The 10,047-nt window shown below is 31.5% G+C and overlaps 1 protein-coding gene across 3 annotated transcripts in view; it reads right to left on the reverse strand.

Moving 5' to 3' along the window:
* Window positions 1-10,047, reverse strand: part of LOC108735813 (scavenger receptor class B member 1) — a 44,423-nt gene that overhangs the window by 9,794 nt on the left and 24,582 nt on the right. For all 3 annotated transcript variants that reach the window (XM_025975198.1, XM_025975199.1, XM_025975200.1), the window contains 4 exons: window positions 5,422-5,622; window positions 3,187-3,411; window positions 1,155-1,436; window positions 696-821 (listed from right to left, as the gene is read on the reverse strand). In XM_025975198.1, coding sequence (XP_025830983.1) covers window positions 696-821; window positions 1,155-1,436; window positions 3,187-3,411; window positions 5,422-5,622 — 834 coding nt within the window. The remainder of the gene's footprint in view (window positions 1-695; window positions 822-1,154; window positions 1,437-3,186; window positions 3,412-5,421; window positions 5,623-10,047) is intronic.

Here is a 10,047-nt window from a genome sequence, read left to right on the forward strand (position 1 = left end):
CACAACGTAAGTTGTTGGTTTTTCGTTGTTTCCACGTCAACTTTCCCAATTTTTTTTTATTATTGTAGGAATACTCCACTAAACATCTTTTCGGCCTAGTAAGCTGTGCGTATCAAAATAATAAACGCGTCAAACAACGCCTTTATCANAATTAGTGAATTATGCGATTAATTAAAATATGATGTTTGATGCACAGTTGTTATACGTGCAATTTATAGGTAATAAAAATAAAAAAAAACAGAGAATAAAATTAAATTGCATATCTAATAAAATTAAATAAACTTTAACAAATGCATACTTTGATTACATCAATGAGTAAAATTAATTAAATTTTGTTCAGTTATCAATATTACTATTAATTTAAAGAAAAAATTGGAAAAGTACTTGATCCATTGGAATAAATTAATGGTAGATTTTCAAAAGTTGCAATGTTTCGTTGATATTTTTCAACTTCTTTAGGCCTTAATATTCTTTTTATAGCGCCAATTTGTGGAAATTTGTTATAACAATAAAAGTACTTTGTTTGACAATTTTTTTTTGGGAAAACAAAGATAACGAGAACAATTGGAATCCAGTTTTCTTTGTTATTGTTTGTAGGGTTTTGTTAAATATAACTGTATTTACGTAAACATTATTATTCCCGAAGGGAGGCTTGGGATGGGTAGGGTTAGATGAAATTTGAAGCTTTTACTTACAATTTCAGTCCATAAAAGTGGCAAGACCATATTTGAAAATCGTTCTGTGTTGGCAATTGTACTAATACTTCCTAGGGCCATATTTATTTGCATTCTTACTGCTACATCAAGCGGTAGTCCTGATTCCTGGAACAATAAAAAAAAATTATTATTTCCTGCTGCTATAATATTCAAAAATCATTGATGTCAACCTTCATTTTCAAAGATATTTTGAAAATAATAACTCCGTTCAATTCTTTGTTGAATTTTAAAAAATATTTTCCTTTACAGTTTTTAAATTCGATGCTGCCTACAGATTAGGCTAGTTATTAGGTCCTAATTTATTAATTATTAATTGCTCTGTAATTAAACATCGGATTGGAAAACTGTAAAGGAAAATGTTTCTTAAAATTTCACAAAGTATCGAATGATGCATGTATTTTTTCCTATAAATTTTGCAAATTCTTAAAATAAACATACCGGGTTAATAACGAAAAATGACGTATGCTTTTCAGGGTCGGGTTTAGAGCCTTCGGTTTTTTCGAATACTACAGGGTCGGCTTTGTAGAAATGGGGGTAGCTTAGGGCAATAGGGAATCCGTAGTAGCAACCGTGTACGTCAAGTAGGCCCGGGGGTAGGCATCTGTCACTGCTGCAGAAGCATTTGTTTTCCGGATAGTATTTACCATTGTCGTTAGAGTTTTCTTTGAAGTGGTAAACGTATCCTTTTAGACCAGATGAAGTGGTTTCTCCAACTTTTTCCTGAAAAGAAGAAAATACAAATTAGTTCTCATTGTAAGGCGATGTTGTTTATGTTGTTCTGGAAAGACTTTTTTAATTTGTTAATAATCCAAAGTGTTTACCGCATTCTCGACTGGAAATTGTTCATTTATTAGTAATTTTGATTAATTCCGTCACAGGTAAAAATATCACTTTCAGGATGAAATTCTGATTGAGATGTTTACATTCATTAAATTATTGTTGACTTCAAAGTAAAAGATAATTCCTAAATCTATTTTAATCTGTATAAAAATTTGAATAATGGACATATTTGAATTTTAAAGTTTTACTATATTTTCCATTAATTAACATTTATTTTAATTGCATATTTATGCTAGGTTGAAAGTTCCGTAGGTACTTATGTCTAATGTTACTTTTTTTTTTTGATAGGATACAAGATGAATAGATAAGGAATTTAACACTAATCGTAAATAAACAATTTGCGCGCTAGAACAATATTAGATGCGACAAAAAAAGCAATTAATTTTCATTTAAATTACTGTAGCATTGAAAATCGCATAACTAATTCCATTTGGTAGAATTAATTCGGTTTTAATTTTTGTATTTTTAAATATTTACGTCAATTAAAAGAATTGAAAGTAATAAGGGATTATGGCAGCAACAACTTTTAAGTATTTTAGATCTTAAAAAAATAGTGGTGTTGAAATTTTAAAAATAGGTAATAGCAGATAAAATCATCATCATCATAAGGTCATCAGTCCTAAGACTGGTTGGACACGTATCCTGAGCTAAACTTCGCATTTCCCTAAAACTAGAACAGCCCACATCCTTAACTATTTGTGAAGAGTAATCTAATCTACCCTCTACCCCTCCTAACTCCTGTTTCTGCCTCTAATATGTCTCTGACTAGACGTTCATGCTTGAGAAGCTGTCCTACCAACCTATCTCGCCTATTTTTTATTGACTTCCATAGAGTTCTCTGTTCTCCTATTCTCTCTTCATTTCTAACCTTTTCTACCCACGATATCCTCATCATCCGCCTATAACACCACATTTCGAACGCTTCTAACCTTTTCTTTTCCGCAGCGCTCACTGTCCACGTTTCGCACCCGTACAACGCCGTACTTCAAACATTAACCTTTAACAACCTTTTTCGAATTTCTAAATTAACGGTTCGCGAGCATAGAAGTGACTTCTTTTTATTAAAGGCATCACGACCCTGCGCTATCCTCTGCTTTATATCCCTACTACTCCTTCCGTCCTGACTTATCTGACTTCCTAGGTATCTAAAATCAGCCACTTCTTCTAATTTTTCGTCTCCTATCTTTATATTCGCTCTTTCCCTACTTTTTCTTCCCTTGCATACCAGTATTCTAGTTTTACTTTTATTTATTTTTATACAGTACTGATCTGTCAGTACCGCTTCCATTTTATTTGCTAGATGCTAATACTGCTATATAATCTGCAAATCTAAGCATACTAATCTTTTGCCCTTGCACATCTAACCCTACAGATAAAATGATAGACAAAATTTTCTATGTACTATCTTCCCCTAAGATATAAAATATTTTTTGAATTAGATACAATCAGTAAGGGGTGAAGTATTTTTTATTGATTGAAGATTACATAATCACCTTTACCACCTACTGATTGCTTCTAATTGAAAAAATTTTAATTTCTTTTCACTTCCTTGCGAAATGGGGATGAAGCTTCTGTTTATTTCTAATCTGTGGAGCACCCTGTATATGCGAATGAGTAAACTAATTCTTACCAGTATTTGCGTCCTGCACATGCTTTTCCTGAAGAAAAGTATTGTTTCGTTCGGTTTCAAGTTTCCCTTGAACTTGGTACCATCGGACGCGTTTTGGATATTCCCGCAGGGATTGTCCCATTGCGGTATCTTGGTTTCGCCCCTGTATTTGTCAATTAGTCCCGCTTTTGTTACGTCGTCTTCCCCAGTAAAAACAGTTTCGAAGTCACCATCAAAGTCGTACATCTGCAATAATAGAATAACAGAAATTAGTAATTCATCTGGAATTTGTTTACGTATATCCAAGTGTTTTAACATTTATGTTTTTATAGTGAAAGGGATAATTTTATTCTTTATATTTATTGGAAAGTTTATTATTAAAAACAGATGAATTATTTTGATAAAATATTCACTCGGCACTTGCGGATTTTCCACTGACTGACTGTGTCTTCTTCGAAATGAATATTTTAATCAATCGAAAGAATGACATTTGTATTTCCGTTATAGCAGGTTATCTCGTAACAATAAAATTACTAATAAAGTATGATTTGTATTGTTCATCCGTCAATAAATTTTAATGTGCCGGTCATGTTTCATCAGGTGACATGACATGGCTTTGTAATTACTTTCAGTTATGCTACGGGGTCATTTTACGAGTCGTTTTATGGATTTGTCAATTTCTTTTCGAACGTCTGACTGTGAATCTTTCATTAAAGACAGTTTTTTTTTTCCAAATCAGTTAATCAAAACAATTCTACTTAAAATTGTGTACGGTAGTATTTTTTGATGGAATTTGTCGGATTGGCGTATAGGAGATCATCTTAATTTAGTTTTTTTTTTTAAAGAATGAATTTTTGTTTGATTTTTCTCTGAGAAAAAGATTTTTGAATTGTGTTTCAAAGTAGGTCGACGACGACCTATAGACTTGAATTTTCAAATTTTTTTTAACGGGAATGTCACTTTAAATCAAAGAAGAAAAATCATCAGCAATAGAATGTAATTTTGTCGTTCGGGGTGGGCTATCTAAAAGTAATGCAGAAATGTCTAAAGGGGATTACCCCGGATAGTGTTTCAGTGGGACGTTTTTAAATTGATCCCGAAGGACAAATTTGCATTACAGTGATTTTTTTTCTTTATTATGGTAGGTCAGATATTCGTTGAGAAATTAACGAATGCCATGATACTATAAAAAAATATCCTATTGAAAATTGTTGATTTAAGAAGGACTCAAGTTGTTAAAATACTTCTTTTTACAATTTCAACGTTATTATATTGTTTATTTGTTAAGTATTAATTATCGCGCTTTTTTGTTTATATACAGGGGGTCCCAAGCAGGCGGGTTTCTTCAATAACTGCTTTATAGTTGAAAAAAAAATTCTTACAAAAGTGCTATCATATAAGTATCTTCATATCCTAAAATTATTTTCGATTATACCATATATTATGTCTAAAATGCATCAATTTCCATAAAATTCGCATTAAATCAATACATAGGCGGTTATGGGGCATTCCATTTGAAAAAATGAGGTTAGGTATCCTTCAGGAAACATGGGATACTCTGTATAATCGAAAATAATTTTAGGATATGAAGATACTTATATATGGAAGCGCTTTTGTAAGAAACTCTTTTTCGATATCTTCAACTATAAAGCAGTTATTGAAGAAATCCGCTTGTTTGTGACACCCTGTATATGTATTTGTTATTTGCGAGTTAATTACGGTAGAGAATTTCTTTGTCCTATTTCAGCGGAATCGGTTGTAATATACATGTGTTACACAGGCAGATAAGGCGGTCGTTTTACGCGAACGGAAAAAATGTAGACAAGACCTTGCAGCGGAAAACTGCAGCCAACGTTTATATATCCTTAAAGAATTAATCATCACTTTTAAAAGAGTTAGGCGTATGGTTAGTTACCCTGATTACCCTGAAAATGCGATCGTCTAGATGGAAATGCGACCTTTTCGAGAAAAAATCGCACTTATCTAGAACAATATAAAATTTTTCGGACCTTGACACGAACTACAGAGTGTTTATTCATTATTTATTTATTTATTTTGTGTATTTCCATCAAAGTAGGCCAAACGCATTTTGAGATAACACTCTAAAACATACGTACATCGAATAAGTAATTAATTTATAAATTATCATTGTTATTAAATAATTACTTTCTTGTTGTTTTGTAATCTACGGGAGTATTTCAAGTAGAAAATGGATTTAAGTTAAGTTTAAGGGTGCTATAAAAATGTTGGTCTTACCCTGTCGATGAGACCCAGTTTGTCGAAATAGATCCAAGACGACATGAAGGTGTTTCCCACAGTCATTAGGGCACTTTTGTAGCCGAACATGAATTCCCTCGCTGTCATTTCAATAAGGGGTAGCGAATTCGTTTGCCTTATCAGTAAATTCAACCCCAGGCGGGTAAAATACGACTCGTCGGACACCACATGGGCAATACTCTGCAAAAAAAGGATCAACGATTATATATATATATATGTTAACGGAAATGTGTAATCCGTCATTTTATACAATTCCTAGGAAATGTATATGATTCCTAAAATCGCTGGGAAATGTGTAAAATAAATTATATTAGACACATTTCCTAGGAGATCTATACATTTCCTAAATAGCAATCGGAAATGTATTATATTAAAAATGTCAATGGGTACGCATGGATGGCGGAGACAGGGGACGATATTTCGTCATTATCACATATAACGCTGATTCTTAGTTTACTAAGTGTTTTATTCATTTTATTCGCAGAAATCCTAATACAATATCTATCGGACTTTTATACAATTCCTAGGATATGTGTGTATTAAAAAATCTTTGAAACAATATTTTAAAGATTTCCCAAACAGCCTAGGAATTGCAAACATTTCCTAGGAATTGTATACAATTCGTAGATTTCATGCATTTCCGGTAGCATATACATATATGTATCAAATTGTAGGTCTTGGTATTCTACTTTCGTTGAAAAAAAGGGAGTGCGGACTACTGTCCACACGGTTCAAGCGAGATGTATTTTCGTGAAAATTTTTTTCTTCTTTATTACGACAACAGCGTGTGGAAAATTTACAAATGAATTAGTGGGTTCAGATAGAAACGTAATGTTGTTGCTTGCTTTAATCCGTTAATAATTGCTGTACAATTTAATAACTACATACACATATAACAAACATCCGTTTGATATTTTCCAATTGGATATTAATCATAAAAAGCGAAAATTATATCGAAGATGTAAATAATAATTTAACGTTTTTCCAAGGATTCTCGTTTACGTTTGTTTATCGTCATTTCTAAAGATCAAAAGCTCCCTGGTTAGTTAGCTCTGTCTACGCGTACAATTAAAAATAAATCAAGCAAAATCACATTTAAAATAATTACAAAATAACCGGCTCTCGTGATAATTTTGTATTATTTTGTCATTAGCCTTGAACTCTGCTACTTTGTTAATATTTAATTCGACTAATTAATTAAGTTTGTTATAGCAGGTATCTACGTAAATATCGGTTAGAGTTCTTACAAAACATTCTACCAATTTAGAGAGAGGGCACATCTCACTAAGGACATGTATCTTTGAATTAATTAACTTTAGTAATTATTTATCTTCTGCGCAAGGCAATGGGAAGTTAATCAATAATGTTCTTGTTCTTTTTATTTGTTTCCTAAAACTATCGAAACCTTATGTTACCTATCACCCCGTATATTATATTCAAATTCTTATGCAGTTTGCAACTAATTGTAATTTAAGTTCAGGGTTCTTTGCAAGGTTTAAATATATCAGGGTAAAATTTTTTATTTCTACAAGCAATTTGTTATGTTAATTTAGGAATACAATTCGCGCAGTTGATAAATTAACATTTCAAAATGACTTATCTTATAATTCAAAGTTTAATTATTGTCATAATTTTTTAATAACGTAGAATTGTGATTGCTATTAACAATAATGGTAATGTAATTTAATTAGTTATTCTTTGACATTTGGATTTTATGTGACATTTTACATTCTAAATTGTCTACTAATATAATAATAATAATTAATCAACTGAATTAACCGGTTATAAAATTATTCATGTCTCAAAAATCTAAAATAACTTCAAGAAAAAATAACTTGCGCTAAGATAAAATTACATAACTCATTTAAGTACTATAGGAATTAGAAACTTTCGAAAAGGTACACAACTCTCAGGGCATTTATTTCTCCTTAACACTATTTTAAAACGGCCTACGTGTTTGGCCCACATATAACGTACGAATCTTCTGGAAATGTTGTAGCATTTCAAGAGCAATTAGCCTATAGAACATTCATTGCTGTGTAACGCGAAAATGAAAGCAAATATTATGTATTATGTCCACATATACAACATCTAGTACTAGCTACTAAATACCCAATAATAATGACGAAGTTTAGTATAATGAAAACTGACATTTATTACAAGTATATGTTGCATTACTGTTAAACAAATAGTAATAACGACAATGAAAACTATTATCGTTATTATAATTTGAGAACAGGTTTCGTTTTAACAACAATGAATGAATATGAATGAATAAAAAACGTAAGTTTTGTGTATATAACTATTGTAGTAACAATAATTACGCAAAGTACATCTACCTGAAGTTTAACGATCTAACAAAATAAACACTAGTTTATAGAGGCAATTTATTGTTGAAAATAATAGCGTTAGGTAATAATTTGGTCAATTCAGTGACCTCTTCAGTTACAACATAATATTTGATTCATTTGCTACGCTTAACTGCAAGGGGTAGGTTTACTATTATTATTATATTTATTAGGTGTGGTTTTATTGGGTGACCTTCTCATTAGCATTACAAACTCCGTGTGAATTTTGCAATAAGACTTAACANAAATTATTTATTTATTTATGTAAACGGTTGTGTTAATGTAATTATGTATAATGATAATTAGAATAAAGGTAAAGTGTGTGTGTGGCATCATCGTCTTGGATGTGAACACCCTAGAAGTACCTTGAAATTAAATTTATTAGATAAAGTAGACGGTATATTTGTAAGGAATGTTGTAGATCTTAAATCATGAAGTTTTTATACGTTTTATTAAAACAGAATGCGAAACGGTATACGTGGGACAAACTAGACATTTACTAATTTTAAGATTTGAGTACCATGTAATTTCAATTTAAATGCAGGGTCCATTATTGGGGTGGCATATTTTTTTATGCAAAAAGATACCATTGGCCTCTTTCATACCTGTAATTTCTGTACTGAACAATTGAAAATAATGTCTCTGACCTTTGCAGAATTTAATGAAAAAATAAATAGATAGTTGAACTCGTCGAGAACGGGTTAAGGTCTGCTAAGCAATTTTTATACATATCGTTAGTTAAAGATCAGATTTGAGACGTTTAACAAATAGGAAATTTATTTGTTGGATGTCGTTAAGTTGAAGGTCTATATGCAGGTCAATATTTTTCCAACCATGAATCTCAAACACGATAAATATAAAGAAACAATTTCCTATTTTGTTACGATTTTGTAATATTTACTTTTTAATTACTTACAAAATTAGCATTTTATAAATCAGTCTACATATGTATTTGCCAATTCTACATGTCGCCTTTACAAAACATGACCTCTCGTTTGAACCTTGAGGTATAGTTCAATTTTTTTATTTTTATACAAACGTCTACTCTATGTGCATTAATTTAATTGACTGATTTTAAACAATAGATGAGAAAGTTGAACGTTGCGATTATGATTTGATAATTTGTATAAACAAATTCTTATGTACCGTTGCAGTTATATTTATCGCTTTTGTGTTTAATAACGAGAAAGAAATTTGTAGTTGACCAACAAAAAAGAAATTATATAATAAGGATGTGCTGTGCTGTATGTATGTATTTAGTATGCTGTGTTCACAAAGAAAAACTTTCACTTATTGTTCTTAATTAGAGAAGAGGAACACGTATGATATAACATTACGAGTTTTTGAACGCGAATTGGAGAAAAAAAAATTATTAATTGATTGAATTTAAATGTTGTATACTTTTACAGTTACGTAATGGACTGTTTATGAGGTTATTGCGAATGCGACATTTTTTAAATAGGCGAGGCATTAAAAAGGACACTTGTTACACACGTAATATACGGGTAGCGCCGTACAGCACCCTCGGCGCCTAATTGGTTGTAGTATTTGGCCCATTTTGTTTATTTTTTATTGCGACATAGAAATCGTAGGTAAGATAACATCGATCAAGCTCATCAGGTTAATCTTGAGAAATGTTGTTGACTTTACTAAGTACTAGTACCAACAACAGGTTCTTTCTTCTAGAACTTCTTACAAATCACCATATTCAACCTATAGTTGGAACGATTAAAATTGGCATAGTTCCCAATAAATTATCTGTGAGAATGGGCGTATCTCTGAGCAAGCTCTTGTTAAGTTAGGAAATACGTCATGAGTACTACAGATAAAATAAAAAGAGACAACCGAATAATTGTAAGCGATGCAGCGGTTCGAGGTTGGTTAGGTACGCAAAAGATCAGGGTCGGCTTTAGATAGGGTTGCCACCCGTATAGTAAAGTATTGTACACTATTTCGACTGTGCGTACGTTATACCTTACAAGACACATAAAGTACGCAAAAATATTTTATTTAAGGCCTTAAGTAAACATCGTAATTTTGTAAGCGATTATGCTAAATTCAGAGTATTTTTACATCAACAATATTGAACAATACAAAATTTTTGAGAATGTTTCTAAGTACGGAAAAGGTAGTGTCACCTTTGCTGTCCGTTCCGGCCACTTCAGCATTTACAGAAAGAGTATTCTCTGTTATGAACGCAAAGTGGCGGGACGACAGGAATAAAGCTTCATTAAAACTAATTAAAAATGAACTTTTA

The sequence above is a fragment of the Agrilus planipennis genome, unplaced genomic scaffold (genome assembly GCF_000699045.2).
Source record: "Agrilus planipennis isolate EAB-ADULT unplaced genomic scaffold, Apla_2.0 scaffold69, whole genome shotgun sequence".
Taxonomy (NCBI): Eukaryota; Metazoa; Arthropoda; class Insecta; order Coleoptera; family Buprestidae; genus Agrilus; species Agrilus planipennis.